Source organism: Thalassophryne amazonica, chromosome 12, assembly GCF_902500255.1.
Source record: "Thalassophryne amazonica chromosome 12, fThaAma1.1, whole genome shotgun sequence".
Lineage (NCBI taxonomy): Eukaryota > Metazoa > Chordata > Actinopteri > Batrachoidiformes > Batrachoididae > Thalassophryne > Thalassophryne amazonica.
Window position 1 is genome coordinate 101,174,381 of NC_047114.1, and position 16,647 is coordinate 101,191,027.

At 43.3% G+C, this 16,647-nt stretch overlaps 1 protein-coding gene and 1 long non-coding RNA gene across 3 annotated transcripts in view; both read left to right on the plus strand.

Annotated features, from left to right (window-relative positions):
- Positions 1-1,272: 1,272 nt before the first annotated feature.
- LOC117521668 lies at positions 1,273-9,817 on the plus strand. Its single transcript, XR_004564015.1, has 3 exons — positions 1,273-1,410; positions 1,588-1,591; positions 9,807-9,817. It is a non-coding gene; the product is annotated as an uncharacterized LOC117521668 (long non-coding RNA).
- A 4,144-nt stretch (positions 9,818-13,961) lies between these two features.
- LOC117521667 (armadillo repeat-containing protein 1-like) overlaps positions 13,962-16,647 on the plus strand; it is a 32,951-nt gene continuing 30,265 nt past the window's right edge. The window contains exons 1-2 of one of the 2 annotated variants that reach the window (XM_034182996.1): positions 13,962-14,189; positions 16,025-16,215. In XM_034182996.1, the coding sequence (XP_034038887.1) occupies positions 16,054-16,215 (162 nt within the window). In that variant the 5' untranslated portion in view covers positions 13,962-14,189; positions 16,025-16,053. The remainder of the gene's footprint in view (positions 14,190-16,024; positions 16,216-16,647) is intronic. The other variant, XM_034182995.1, reaches the window with a different exon arrangement.

Here is a 16,647-nt window from a genome sequence, read left to right on the forward strand (position 1 = left end):
TGACTGAGCGCGAGTTATCGTGTTAGCCATATAGCATGTGGAGTTGCCCTGCGTGTTGCTCTTTAGTAAAGATGCTAAATTCATTGGTTGTCAAGCCTCATTAATATAATATGGTGTCAGAAGACAAAGCAGACAAAGATGGCACAGTTTCAACCACCGCAGATCCTGAGTTTGCATGGAAATCTAGCGGAAAATTGGAGAAACTGGCTGCAATGCTTTGAACTTTTCTGTACTGCTAGCGGCATAGCCGAAAAGTCAGAGAAAGTACAGTGTGCGACATTTCTTCACGTGGCAGGAGATGAGACAATAAAAGTATGCAACACCTTTCATTTTGCTGAAGATGAACGAGACAAAATTGCTGTGCTAAAGAAGAACTTTCAAGATTATTGTGAACCAAGAAAAAACTTACCTTATATACGGCACATGTTGTGCCGTATATAAGGTACTGGTACTCTGGTACTCTGGTGGACTGATTCAGGACTGGGATCCCCCCCACGATGGACAGATAAGGCCTGTTGATGGTGCCAAGGGGGTCCTTCCGGGCTGTCTGTCTGGACACTGGACACATCCAAGTCTCAGCTGTTGTCTGTTGTGATTTGTTTCTTGTTATGACTGTTTTTTTGTGGTATGGGTTTTTCTTTTTTTTTTTTTTGCTCTCCAGTGGTGCTGCGTGACTTCAACACAGCACCACATCGATTGTCTGTTTCCAAAAACCACAAACTTAGTTTTGGAAACAGACAATCGAAATCCCCATCTGTCAGCCCAGCCAAGAACCTTATCTAACGCACACTGCATTTGACTAAATAGGTGTGTAACATTATTGCCCCTTTTCCAAAGGGCCCCATCATCCGCAAATAAAGATCTGCCAAAACTACCATCAACAACATCAAAGATATGATTAACCGTGACATTGAAAAGGACAGGACTGATAATGCTGCCATGAGGGGTCCCATTGTCAACAAGAAAGGCATCAGAAAAACATTTACCCACTCTAACCTGAACACTTCTAGCATTCAAGAAGTGTTTAATCCAGTTCAGCTTCCTCCCTTTTATACCTGCATCAAAAAGTTTTATTATAAGACCTTCCCTCCAGAGCATATCATATGCCTTTTCATTATCCAGAAAAACTGTCAACACAGCTTCACGATTGCTCAGCAGTTTCTTAATATCAATATCTAAAACCAACACAGAATCCATTGGTGCTCTCCCAAGCCTAAAACCATTTTGGGAAGGTGAAAAATATCCCCCCCCCCCCCACACCCCCCGCTCCAGGTGGAATACCAGCCTATCCGTAACCATTCTCTCCATAATTTTACATATAACAGGTGTAAGAGCAATAGGCCTATACGACAAGGGGCTCCCTGCCTTTTTGCCAGGTTTAAGAATGGGCACAATGATTGCCCGTTTCTAGTCCTATGGAAGACACCCCTCTGCCCACACTGTATTAATCAAAGACAGCAGTTCATCCAGCGCGATGTCATCTAAATGCTGAAAAAGCTGGTACCCCAGGCCATCTATACCAGGAGCAGTGTGCCGCCCTCGCTCTATTGCTCCCTTTAACTCCATAGAAAAGAAGAGACTGATCAGATCAGTCTGTATGTGATTGGCTAATCGACAACAAGTTGTCAGTCCACCTCGGTAAAACTGAGTCAATATTATTTTGCTCGAAACATAAAATAGCTAATGCCCAAAGGCTACAGGTGTTGGGAAGGTGTCGTGACACGGACCCACAACAGGGGGCGTTAATGAAGGGACAATGGAATAGCCAAAAAGTAACAATTTAATGTTGTGAAGGTGCACCACGTGATACAGACAGATACAAATATGTGTTATATCAATTTAACAAAAGGTGACGTGTGGCAGGCTCGAAGATAGGAGACGTCCGGTGAGAGAGAAGCCGGAACCCACACAAGCCTCATCACCAACGGACCTGAAGAACACCGGAGCCGCCAAGCCCTGCGCCCCAGGTGGCCACTGTCTTCAGCAGTCAGACCCGGTACTGCTGGCAGAAAACAGAAACAGTTCTGGATGAGTGTGAGTCCGTACACTCAGTAATCCCACAGTCTGTATTCAGTAAAGGAGGGAGAACCTCCACCTCCAATCACACACTCGTGCAGCTCCTGTCTAATCACTTATCTGATTGGAGTGTGAAGCGAAGCCGTCGCTGATCACACCAAACGCCAATCCCACAGATAAGGCAAACACCACAGGATAACGGCTGCAAAAGAAGTTCAGATTATTACTCAACGTTTCGAGTCAGCAGAGAAAATACCTGTATGGTAGACGATTTCTCGGCGAGGAGGTGGAGTTGCAGTCCGGTCTTTATAGTAGTGGTGATGGGTGACAGCTGGTGTTGATTGATGACAGCTGTCACCTCCAGCGGCTCCGACGCCCTCTCGTGCTTGGAGCCCGCACTCCAAGCAGGGCACCATCTGGTGGTGGTGGGCCAGCAGTACCTCCTCTTCAGCGGCCCACACAACAACAGGTACAATGTAACGGTGCTGCCATTGAATCCAGAGCCCAGGTTACATATCTTGGCATAACTCTGGATCAGTCTTTATCTGGGAATGCAATTGTGTCGAATATTGTGGCGCTATGTTCCACTAGATTAAAGTTTTTGTATCGTAATACGAAGGACTTTAACCTCAGAACTAAAAAACTGTTAGTATCTTCACTGATCCAGTGTCATTTGGATTATTCTTGTTCTTCCTGGTATAGTGGTCTCACCAAATGTGATAAATTACACCTTCAGGTGGTTCAGAATAAAATGATTAGATACTTGTTAAATGCCCCTCCAATGACTCACATTGGAGTTGACCACTTTGTAAGGGTTAATATGCTGCTAGTTGAAAAGAGGGTAGATCAGCTTAAACTGAACCACGTATTTAATGTCGTTCACGATATGGCACCTGATTACCTTAAATCTAATTTTATTTCACGTTTGGAGGAGTATGAGACAAGGTCAAGCCATCTGTCTTTTAATGTCCCTAGAGTACAGTCTTTTGTCTTATCATCTTTTACATTTGCTGGGATTAAATTATGGAATAGTCTTCTTTTGTCTATTTGTGAAACTGCTTCTAGGCATGTGTTTAAACATCAAGTTAAGCAGTTCTTATTAACTAGTATTGTAAATTCTAGTCAAGGAATCTTTTTATATTATTAACGTAATTTTCTTAAGTCTTTTTATCTGTTTGGTCTGTATGTGAATTGCTTAGAGCTATTGCTCAAGAATATCCTTTTATCACTTTTATTGATTGTTATTTTACCGTATTATTGTTTGGTTTGTGTATTTTTGTAACATATTTCATAGACTTTTTCTATTATTATACTTTATGTTGGGAAAGTATAGTGACACGGACCCACAACAGGGGGCGTAAATGAACGGACAATGGATGAGCCAAAAGTATAACACTTTACTGTTGTGAAATGTGCACAACGAAATACAGACAACTGCAGATTTTGGAATACAGCCAAATATACAAAAGTGACGTGCGGGCAGGCTCGAGGATAGAAGACGTCTGTCCAGAGAAGAGCCGGATCCCACACGATTTCCACTGCCAGCGGATCTGCAGCACACCGGAGCCGCCAAGTCCTGAGTTCCCAGGTGGCCACCGTCTTCAGCTGTCAGACTTGGTACTGCTGGCAGGAAGAACAGACAGATGATGGTGGGTGCGTGAACACCCAGCAAACAGTCCAGCACAGCACAGTTCTCTTCTGGTGAATACCGCCACCGTCCTAATCACAATTATCCCAGAGTTTGGTGCAGAATCCAAATGTCACACTAGTGGAGTGTGGGATGCGGAGCGGAGAACGCCAACTCCCCAAACACACCTACAAACTCTCATGTACAAAGGTATGTCTGCAAACTCAGAATTTAACGTAGTTAAACACAGAAGTAAAGACGTTACGACTGTCTTACGTTTAGCTTAACAATTCGTGTTCAAAGGCTGAGTGTTTACCTGACGGGTAGACGATATCTCGGCAGCGGATGCGCCCTCTCGTGCACTTCAGGCAGGGTGCCCTCTGGTGGTGGGCCAGCAGTACCTCCTCTTCAGCGGCCCACACAACACTTTATTTTGTGTATTTTTTTTTTTTTCGAGGACCACAGTGTAAATAAGTATCTGTATTGGAAGCTTTCTTATGTTATCCTCGGCAGTATTTGTATGTATTCTTATGTAATTTTATTGTGGAATAAAATCAAATCAAATCCAATCAGGGAGCTTCTGTTCGCAAAAAACATCATCCAGGCTCAGTAGCTCTGGGAAAAAGTCAAAAAGGCATTGGTGCGAATTAACCAACTCCCAGGCTTGCTCCAGATAATCAAACTTTTCCCTGGGTGCATAACAGTCACGAAAACAGATGAAAAAAAATGAGAGGTCAGAAAAAAATCCTCTTCATCTCCTCAATGTCTGGATTCATGGCAAAAGCATCTGTGGATGGAGTGGAGCCTGCAGGGACCATGTTATGGCCAGTTTGTTCTGTCACGGCGGGCATCTGCCCGACAACTGTAGAGACTGGACCTGCAATGCAGACTCCAAAACAAGGCTTTGGTGTATATGAAATCATCACCTTTTTTCCAGGCTTAGGTTTGGTGTACAGGCAGTCAAGCAGCGGAGCGGAGGTACAAACAGGATCAGGCAAAAACACAGTCATAGTTCAGCAGGGGTCAGAGGCACAAGCAAACACAGTAGTCAGGGATGAGGCAAAGACATGGGTCGAGGAATACAGAGCAGAAGACGTACACAGCTAAACAAAACAGGACTGTGATCAAAAGGCTGGAATGTGTGCTAAGAGCAACGACAAACTGGCAGTGAGCTGTGAGACTGTGAGGGTTTAAATAAGCAGCAAAAAAATCAGGGTGATGTGAAGCAGGTATTAATTTGGTGCATGTGAGGAACAATCTAGAAAGGGGCATAACTAGTGGACAAAGAGTATACACAGGCAAGATATGGAGTGCACAAAGTGGAGTGATGTCAGATACAAAGATGCATGAGCAGGTGCAAGAGAACGAGTGAATGAAAATTCAAAGCAGACAGAATTAAAGTGTGAGAGACAAAGACACAAGGCAGGTGCGGGAAGTGGAGTGAACACAAACAAATGAAATGACATGAGAACAGAGCAAAAACAGAATATGAAATCTAGGGGACCAGGACAGAGCATGAATCATGGGAACTAAAAGAAAACCAAGATATAATAATAAGTACAAAAGAAAAGCTACATGAGAACTGATCAGAAAGTCATACTGAAGCAAAACTAAACAGGAACTGACTGATTAACAGAAAGCAAAAACCCGATATAAAAGTACAACAGAAAACAACAGAAATGAGAACAGCAAAAATAAACAAATGAAAGCTAAATGATAAACAATGAAAACACAAACCGGCTGAACAGAATGAGAACGGAACTGGACAATGGTTCAAGTATGACAAGTAACTAAAACAAAGTAACAAAGCAAAACTAGAACAGAGAATAAACGCATGATGTAAACAAGCAACTAATACATCAAAGCTGGGGCAGGAGGTGAGCCAAAGGGACAGGCAAAATAAACATTCAGGCCTAGACCAGGGCCGGGCATGACATGGATGAAAAAGAAATCATTGACATAGTTCATAAACTTAAGGGAAATCAACTGATAGTGACAATTTTGATATATTTTTGGTTAAAATATTACTGATTGCATTGTTAGAGGCCTTTAACATATATCTGTAATTTGTCATTATGGCCGTGAAATTTTCTTTCAAAATGAAATAGCTAAAGTGACACCATTGTTCAAATCTGGTGACAAACATGTTTTTTTCAAATTACAGGCCAATCTCACTCTTACAAACAATTTTCGAAAATTTTGGAAAAGGTATTTGTAATCCCAGCTAACAATTTGATGTTGCCGGAATGTTGCACAGAAGTTGCAATGACGTTGTAGCAACGTGAATTTGTAGGCTCCCCACAACGTTGCAGCAATGTTGCTGAAAACATTGCTGCAACATTGTCAGCAACATTGCTGACAACATTGCTGACAATGTTGTAGCAACATTGTGGGGAGTCTACAAATTCACACTGCTACAACGTTGTCAGCAACCTTACAGCAACGTTGCATTTACGTTGTGTGTTACTTGGGAATGAGGTCAAATGATTCTTAACTAAACATCATATCTTAGCGAGCAGCAATACAGTTTTAGAAAGAATCGCACTACTTCATTGGCTGTAATGGATTGTGTTGACAAATTCTGAGATTGAAAATAAGCATATACTGTCGGGTTTTTTATGGAAAGTCTTTGATACTATAGATCATACTTTGCTACTGGACAAATTAAAGATGTGAAGCAGCAGGACCTTCGTGGCCGGGACGACGGTGGGGACCGAACAAAAGACCATTCCTCTACCAGGTCAGCCAAAGGGGAACTCCCCATTAGCCAAGCTAGCGGGAACGTCTTTTCAATTGGGACCCGGGACTTTCATTCCGCTACACATCTCCCCACCACTTTTGACTTTGTCCCGAAGTCACAGGTGCATGTTAGCATACTCTGTGATCCACATCCTGTTCGTGATGCCAGATTGAAGCAGCAGGACCTTCGTGGCCGGGACAACAGTGGGGATCGAAACCCATGCGGCTCGCACAAAAGACCGTTCCTCTACCACGTCAGCCAAAGGGGAACTCCCCGTTAGCCAGCTAGCGGGAACACCTTTTCAATTGGGACCCGGGACTTTCATCCCGCTACAGATGTATGGTATCAGGGGACTGGCACATGATTGGATAATGAGCTACTTACACAATAGGTATCAATTTCAGTTTCAATTTATTTTCATTTATATAGCACCATATCACAACAGAGTTGCCTCAAGGCACTTCACACAAGTAAGGTCTAACCTTACCACCCCCAGAACAACAGTAGTAAGAAAAAACTCCCTCTGAGGAAGAACCCTCAAGCAGACCAGACTCAAACGGGTGACCCTCTGCTTGGGCCATGATACAAACACAAATTACAGAACATTCATGGACGATATACAAGAAATGCTGTTGGTGCACAGGACAGGAGGATCTTCAGCACAAATACCACACCCATCTCTGGATGGAGCTGCACCTTAAACAGAGAGAAAAAAACAGAATCAGGTATCAGAAAGACAAAAAATACAGTATAATTTGTCAGCATTAAACAACAAGAAAAACAGAAGAAATACTAAGGTGATCGCCGGCCACTAGCCCTAAACTTCACTAAAAGACCCAGAATTTAGGTAAAGTGAGGCTGCGGCACGTCCCAATCCATCCACCCATCCATTTTCTTCCGCTTTAATCCGGAGTCGGGTCGCAGGGGCAGCAGCTCAAGCAAAGCCGCCCAGACCTCCAGATCCACACAACACCTCCCCCAGCTCCTCCGGGGGAACCCCAAGGCGTTCCCAAGCCAGCCGAGAGATATAGTCCCTCCAAGCGTGTCCTGGGTCTTTCCCCGGGGCCCTCCTCCCAATGGGACGTGCCCGGAACACCTCTCCAGGGAGGCGTCCAGGGGGCATCCGGAAAAGATGCCACGAGCCAACCTCAACTGGACTCCTTTCAACATGGAGGAGCAGTGGCTCGACTTCCGAGCTCCTCCCGAGTGACCGAGCTCCTCACCCTATCTCTAATGGAGCGCCCAGCCACCCTACGTAGGAAACCTCATCTCGGCCGCTTGTACTCACATCTTGTTCTTTCAGTCATGAGCCAAAATCTCATAACCATAGGTGAGGATCGGAACGTAGATTGATCGGTAAATTCGAGAGCTCTGCTCCCCTACTCAGCTCTCTCTTCACCACGACGGTCCGATACAGCGACCGCATCACTGCAGATGCTGCAGCCGAACTGTCTATCGATCTCACGCTCCATCCGTCCCTCACTTGTGAACAAGACCCCGAGATACTTAAAAACTCCTCCACTTGAGGCAAGGACACTCCACTGACCTGAAGAGTGCAAAGCACCTTTTTTCCGGTCGAGAACCATGGCCTCGGATTTGGAGGGTGCTGATTTCATCCAGTTGGCTGCTCGGCGTGCCCAGCCCCTCTCCAACTCCTGGAGAGAGGCTGGCATGCTCCAATTACTAATAAAATGAATTAAAAGAGTAAAAAAGCTAAAACAAAACTGTACCAGTATGCTAGCCATACGAAAAGGGAAAATAAGTGCGTCTTAAGTCTGAACTTGAAAGTCTCCACAGAATCTGATTGTTTTATTGATGCAGGGAGATCATTCCACAGAACAGGGGCACAATAAGAGAAAACTCTGTGACCCACAGACTTCTTATTCACCTTAGGGACACAAAGTAGTCCTGCACCCTGAGAATCCAAAGCCCGGGCCGGTACATAAGGTTTAATTAGGTCAACTAGGTAAGGAGATGCCAGTCCGTGAACAATTTTATAGGTTAGTAGCAGAACCTTAAAATCTGATCTCACTGGGACAGGAAGCCAGTGAAGAGACGCCAAAATGGGTGTAATGTGGTCGAACTTTCTGCTTCATGTCAAAAGTCTGGCTGCAGCATTTGAACCAATTCGAGAGCTCTAATGCTGACTGCAATAAACCAGAAAATAGAACATTGCAGTAGTCCAATCTAGAAGAGATAAACGCATGGATCAGGGTCTCAGCATCAGCCATAGACAGGATGGGATGAATCTTTGCTATATTTCGCAGGTATCAGTGTGTCCACATCAATGGGACAAAGTTTGAATTCTTGAAGATTAGTTGTGGGGGTCCCCCAGGGTTCAGTCCTTGGTCCATTGTTGTTTCTTTTGTATATTAATGATATATGTTTGGTTTCCAAGACCATACGTTGTATTTTATTTGCTGATGATACGACTTTGTTTTGTAGTGGGGATCATTTGGGACAGCTCCTGGACATGATGGAGAACGAATTACAGAAATTTAAATAATGGTTTGATTCAAACAAATTATCGCTCCATTTTGGTAAAACTAAGTGTATCATATTTGGGAATAAGTCCAAGAACTTAAGCAGAAATTTATTATTACATGATATTGAAATTGAAATTGTAACAGATACAAAATTTCTTGGTGTTTATATTGATGATGAATTAAGCTGGAAAACACACATTAATTATGTTAAATCTAAAATGTCAAAATCCATTGCAATTCTGCATAAAGCACAAGACTTCCTCTCCCAACATTGATTAACCATTTTATATCATGCATTGTTCCATATATGACATAACTTGTTGAGGTTTAGGGAAATAGATAAAGAACTAATACTAATCAAATATTTCTCTTGCAAAAGAAAGCTGTAAGAATTATCAGTAATAAGCCATATCGTGAGCCAACAAATCTGTTATTTGCTTGTTTACAAATTGTTATGTGCTTGTTTACAATTTTTTACAAACCAAAGCAGAACTCAAAAGTGGCTGAAGAATAAAAACAAAAGAACAGTGGCAAGAAACTGAAAAAATCCCAACTTTTCCACAATATCTACAAACACTTTGCTGAGGGGTTGGAAGGCTTATTTATGTGGACACTAAAATCAACAGATATTAGGATGTTATCTCCATGAGTCACCAGATCAGAAATAAACTTACTAAATTAATCTATGAAACTAGAATACTGGCCCAGGAACCTGGAATCAGTCACAAAGTGATGACTGACATTCATCACTCTGATCATGACTTCTCATGGCAGCCTGAGAGGGCAGAGAGCCAGATGTTCAATGATCTAAATTTAGGACCCTCATGGACCATCATCCTTAAGACAGATTTGTAAATTAAAGCCACACCTCCACTTTGCTTAGTATCACTGGCAACATGACTAAATATGGACACAGGTGGGCAAGATTCATTTAAAGGCAGGAAGACATGAGGCTTCAACCAGGTTTAACTGAACCCAGTCATATCAAAACCATGTTCAATGATTTCAAGGACAGTTCTGTTATATTGATGAAACCTGGACTAAGGACCTCACTGGGTTTATTAGATGACAGAACTCCAACTCTCAGTGAAAACAGAGAAGCTGTGCGATGGACAGAAACATGAAAAGACTGAATTGGTGTTCACATGGTCTGGTGAACAGCACGGACATGACAGGACCAGGCCAGTCTGAGGGGCATTGAGACAAGAGGTCTGGAGATGCTGTGACCAACATTCTCAACCAATGTCTTTCATTTTTGTTTGTATTTTGTAGGAGTTCTCCTTCAGTTTCAAGAGATGAAAAACTGTCCAGTTGGGTTCAGGTCTGGAGATTGATTTGGCCAGTCAAGAACCTTCAACATTTTTCTCCTGGTTTTATTTTCAGTACCTCAATATATTTTATATAAAAACTAGAGACATTCATCATGAAATGTGACAAAGTCAAAAAATGCAATCTGTTAAATAATGTTGAATAATGATGCTTAAAATTGAAAGATTGTATTGTAAAAAGGGGCAGAAAATATAAGACATGTTCTTCTCTCTGCTCCTTTTCAGTGTCTTGTAATGTACTCATTTCTGCTTTTCTGCTTTTAAATGAATGAAATAAATATTTTAAAAAAATGCCCCACATGCAGTATTATTTTCCATGCAAAGTGGAAAACTATTGATTGTACTTGCGAATATGTACTTGTATGGGGTGGGTATTTGATTGAAGCCTTATGTGTTTGATGTAAACTGGGATATACAATGAAAAAATTGGAGATTGGCATAATATTTATTTTGAGGAGGTGACAAACAGTGACCATAAAAGTCGGTCACGGTCGCCAGCCTTCAAAACAAATGCAACCACTGGTGACCTTGAAACGGAGGTCAAGGTCACTGGCCTTCGAACACATGTGAAGTACTCCTCCAAGGCATGTACCCACCAAATATGAAGTGTCTGCGAGCAATAGGTGCCGGGCTACTTTGTGGCAAAGGATTTGATAGTCGTGACCATTGGCAACCTTGAAAAGTAGGTCAAGGTCACCGGCTTTTGAACACATGTGAAGTACCCCTCCAAGGCATGTACCCACCAAATATGAAGTGTCTGCGAGCAATAGGTGCCGGGCTACTTTGTGGCAAAGGATTTGATAGTCGTGACCATTGGCAACCTTGAAAAGTAGGTCAAGGTCACCGGCTTTTGAACACATGTGAAGTACCCCTCCAAGGCATGTACCCACCAAATATGAAGTTTCTATGAGCAAAAGATGCTGAGCTACGTTGTGGCAAAGGATTTGACAGTTGTGACCATTGGTGACCTTGAAAATAGGTCAAGGTCACTGGCCTTTGAACCCATGCTAAGTACTCCTCCAAGGCATGGACCCACCAAATATGAAGTTTTTTGCAAGCAATAGGTGCTGAGCTACACTGTGGTGAATGAATTGTGGACGGACGGACGGACAACCCGGATGGTATAAGCCCCGCCTCACAACGCAAGTGCCACGCGGGACATAAAAATTATTTTTGATACTGACGTACAGTCAGTGTGAGATAATTGGGTACTTTTGCTTTTGTCATATTTTTAATGGGAGAACTTAACTTTCATGTGAGTAATTTTCTGGTAAAATATCAAAGCTTTTGCTCAGCTCTGTTTCAAGTACGTCAACTGACACTGATCGGGACTGAAATGGAACAACATGAGACTCCCTCTAGTGGTGGTTGTGTAGTGTTGTGTAGTTTTGTGTGCACTCTTGTGCTGCTTGCTGTCTCTGTGGGTTTCAGAGTCTCAGTTGTGCCTCTTCCTTCTCTGTGAGTTTTTAACACTCATGAACTCAGTGTCTCCTGATCCTGGTCTTGTCAGTCTGGTTTGTTTGGTTTTCTGAACCCAGGTAAGGCTTTGATCATCCTCCAGGATTTCTTGAACCTGTCCTCATTGATGAGGGCAGTGACTGTTGAAGCAGCTCTGTGATTGGGTGAATGGTGATGGGATGGAGCCATTGGTTTCTGCACTCAGTAGGGGTCCTCATGTCCTCTCCAGTGGAGTAGCAGCTTCTTTTGGAGGCTGAGGAGTCCAGTGACCACTGTAATATCGGTGCTAATTCTTTATTTTATGTTAGCTATTAAGTATTTGTGTTATTTGTTTGGACGTTCTGAGAAATATGTTACGTTTTATTCTATCGTGTGTCCAAGTTTCAGACACAGAGAGAGCTCCCCCTGTTGGTGAGAGCCAGTAACATTAGAAATGTGAGACTAAACCACACCCACTGTTAACACCCACATTGTATAAAAGTGTTGTACAAGTTACTTCATGTGCCTGTCACAAGATGGACACTGTCTGTGAGGGTCCCAGGCCTGGTTTCTAACGTGACCTTGAATAAACTCAAAATGAGGAATACAATGGTTTGGTTTTTGGTAAGGGGCAGAATTTTACATAAAAGAATCAGGTAGAAATAACACCACCTTGCTGAGAATAATGTCTTTGACATTTGAAAATATCATTCCACAGAGACGGCCCTCACTAAAGTGGTGAATGATCTTCTGCTTACGATGGATTCTGACACCACTACGGTTCTGGGCTGTTAGATCTCAGTGCTGCGTTTGATTCCGTGAATCATCAAATTCTACTCGATAGGCTGGAGAATCATTTTGGGATTACTGGGAGTGCCCTTGCACAGTTGTCTGCCCGGGTGGTTGCCATCCAGGACCCAAGGTAGTTCTGTGGTGTTGCGGAGGTGGCGAAGCATAGCACCAGCACCTCCTCTCAGACTAGACTTGATGTAATTAATTTGTTTTTGACAAATCCTGGTGCTGATTCTTATGTTTCTGTGTTTGATGAATTTGTTAAATAAAGTCTAAATAAACCACTGGTTTTTGGCACAAAACAACTGAATGTCTCTTTGTTGAAGATTCAACTTTATACCTTTAATAATGTCTTCAGTTTGTAACTCTGAATTTTGCAATAAAACAAAAATTACTGTCCATCGAAGCCCATCCTTAGGGAGAGATAAAAAAAAAATAATTAAATCATATCGTAAAACAAAAACAGCCTGACGTACCGCTGGTGCTGTCCAGTTGGTGGCGGTAATGCAACAATACGCCTTTAAACCTTACAGGAGAAGAAGAATTTGCGCTGCAGAACAATTGGGATGGGTATCTGCAATTGTTTACTGATGGGTCTGTTGACCCCACTAGCCGGAGAGGGGGATTTGGGATTTTATTCCTGCTCTGTCTCTGAGTCTTGGCAGATGACTTCCTGATGGAGTAGGAGTATTTACAGCTGAAATTTTGGCTATGGTGTGGGCTCTTGAATGGGTGGAAGAAGTGAGACCGGAGAGGGTTGTCATCTGCTCTGACTCAGCTGCTGTGTTGCAGTCCTTGGAGTTTGCCTCTTCCCGGTGTAGGCCTGATCTGGTGGTTGAGGTGCTGACTGCTTTGCTCAGAGTGGAGAAGGGAGGGTCAGATGTGTGCTTCATGTGGGTCCTGGCACATGTGGGGGTCAGGGGTAATGAAATTGTGGATCAGGTTGCAAAGAACGCTTTAAGACATGAAACTGTAGATCTTGAGGTGGCTCATAGCAGCTCTGAACATAAAGCCATGATTAAAAAAGTAGTGTGGGCTCAATGGCAGAAGGATTGGGACAATGGAAATAAGGGTAGGCATTTTTATAGTGTGCAGAAGTCTGTTTTTGGTGACTGCCCAACCCGGGGGAATAACAGAAGGGAGCAAGTACTGTTAACAAGACTGAGGTTGGGACACTGTGGACTGGCGGCTGACCTATGTCTAATTGGTAAACACCACAATGGATTGTGTGAAACCTGCACAAAGAAAGAGACTATCACTCATGTTCTGATGGAGTGTAAAAGATTTTCTGAGCAGAGGAGACTTCTTTTCTCACACCTTTTTGATCTTGGGTTTGAGTCTGTTTCTATTAAAGTGCTGCTTGATCCGTCTGCACGTCAGCTAGAGGTCTACAAAGCCCTGATGGATTTTGTGTTTAGCTCTGGCTTGCAGCATAGTCTGTGAGTAGAGTGCAGTAGTCATGGTCTGCCAGTGAAAGGCAGCAATGCGCTGACTGGCGCGCAGCCTGCCGGAAATCCATAAGAAGAAGAAGAAGAATTTGCGCACAGACGCAGAAGAAGCCGGCTTCCTGGTCCGGATTGTAAATGGACTGTGGTTTTAAAGGTTCGGTTGACGTCTGATCGCTGATCCCGCTGAGGTTCGGGTTCGTTCTATGTGGACTCCGACTGTCGCGGGACGTCAACACAGAGGACGTTCGGTGGACAGTTAAGGCTAGCCGTTAGCAGAGCGCTAACGTTAGCTCCCAACGCCGCACACACGCGCAGGTGAGTTAGCATTAGCACTCCTCCGGCTATTTAAATGTAATATTTAGTCCGTGTTACTGGGTCAGTGTGCACAGACTGAACTCCCGACGTAAAATAAATGATCACAGCTACAACAATAAAGGCAGGGATGGAGGACTCGGACGGGTCTGGTACAGTCACTTGGCCAGTTCCGGATCACTGCTGTAGTTTTTGCGCCGCCGTTTCTCGTAATCAGCGCGAATAAGCTAATACTTGGTACCAATGGAAAGACTGACGTTTTGTCTACAAACGACCACAAGCTCGACTGCTTTCCGTCGTACAATTCTTTCTGCCTCGCTTAGAAAACAGCACCGAATGTTACGCATGCGCAGGGGTCATCTCAACATCACGAATGGACACGAATGTGGGGGCTTTTACTTTTTAATTCGGGAGACATCTCACCTCCACACATTTAAAACCCTCCTTGGCTCTCCATCTCTAGCAATATAAATAAAACATGAAGTGAGCTAATAACCCTTTAAAAGAGGCGTTATTTTGTTCATGAAGGTTGAATAGTGGATACACGCTGTTTCCAGTTATATACAGTGTAGAACTACAGAGAAATAAGTTGATCTTTTCTTATGAGAGCTCTTGCAACACAGCACATTTATGCTTTTTCAGAAATAATGTGGAATTTCAATAAACTTATTTATTGAGAATGTGTGTGTGTGTGTGTGACTGTGCCCAAGAATAACACATTCTCGGGCACAGTGTGTATCATTCTGCATTAGAAGGGCACCAGCCAGATGCCAGGGATGAACCCAAAGTGACACAGAGTGTAGTGTTCCAGAACCGCGAAAAGTGATCCATTTCCGGCAAATATTTGCACCACACATAATGTGGCTTCACACTTTAAGTAGAAGGGCTACACCACCCAGACTTCTTCAGCTAGATAACATCCAAATACCAAATACAACAATACACAATAAAGGACATTCAGTTGCATTATGGCTCCGTATAGCGGGACTTTAAAAAAAAAAAAAGGTGATCTGCAACTGGGCAAATGACTGTACCGTCATTTGGTCAGAAGTCACTGAGGTGGTCAGAAATGTCTGTGGCAAGTTGCCAGTGACGGACAAGATCTGTCCTGAGATGCTGACGTCTGTGGATGTTGTCCGTTGTCTGGCTGACAGAATTTCAATTTATTTTCATTTATATTGCACCAAATCACAACAGAGTTGCCTCAAGGTGCTTCACACAAGTAAGATCTAACTTTACTAACCCCCAGAGCAACAGTGGTAAGAAAAAACTCCCTCTGAGGAAGAAACCTCAAGCAGACCAGACTCAAAGGGGTGACCCTCTGCTTGGGCCATGATACAGGCACAAATTACAGAACAATTCACAAAACGAATATACAGGAAATGCTGTTGGTGCACAGAACAGGAGGGTCTCCAACACAAATACCACACCCACCTCTGGATGGAGCTGCACCTTAAACAGAGAGAAAAAAACAGAATCAGGCATCATGTAACACAGTGGTAAACATACCACTGTCCCAGCTTTTTTGAAACATGTTGCAGTCATTCATTTTAAAATGAGAAAATATTTGCACAAAAACAATAAAATTTATCAGTTTGAACATTAAATATCTTGTCTTTGTGGTGTATTCAATTGAATATAGGTTGAAGGGGATTTGCAAATCGTATTCTGTTTTTATTTACATTTTACACAACGTTCCAACTTCATTGGAATTGGGGTTGTATCATCCAGCAAAATGTGTTGTCGTGACAGGCTGAGCTCCACGCATGCACTTGCACACTCCATGTTCAGTGGTTAGTGTGTACGTGAGAGTGATTGTTTTCTTCTCTTCCTGTCAGTGTGTCTGTCTGTCATTGAGTGCTCAGCCATGTGTGCCGAACCAGACGCCCTGGCCGTGGTCAACCAGTTGAGGGACCTGGCTGCCGACCCCATGAACCGGAGGGCCATCGTCCAGGACCAAGGCTGCCTACCAGGACTCATCCTGTTCCTGGATCATTCCAACCCTCAGGTGGTCTACTCCACCCTCCTGGTGAGTTGGCGCAGCATGCCATGCTGATCCACTTATTGGTGGGAAAAAAAAACATTCATGCTTTCATTTTGTTTTAGCTTTGCCGCTAGGAAGAACTTAGTAGTTGCCACCTTTCTTCCTTTATTGGACTACGGCGACCTTCTTTATATGCATGCCCCTGCTATTTGTCTCCAATCTTTGGACTCTGTGTATCACTGTGCCCTAAGGTTTGTTACATGTTGCAAAACCTTCACTCACCATTGTACTTTATATAGCAGAGTTGAGTGGCCCTCATTGGCTGCACGTCGTCTCTCACACTGGTACATTTTTATTTACAAAGCAATCTTAGGTCTACTCCCCCAATATCTATGTGGCTACATTTCGAGAACCCAGAGCACTTATTCCTTGCGTTCCAGTGATTGCTACTTGCTTAATGTCCCCAAAATTCGTACT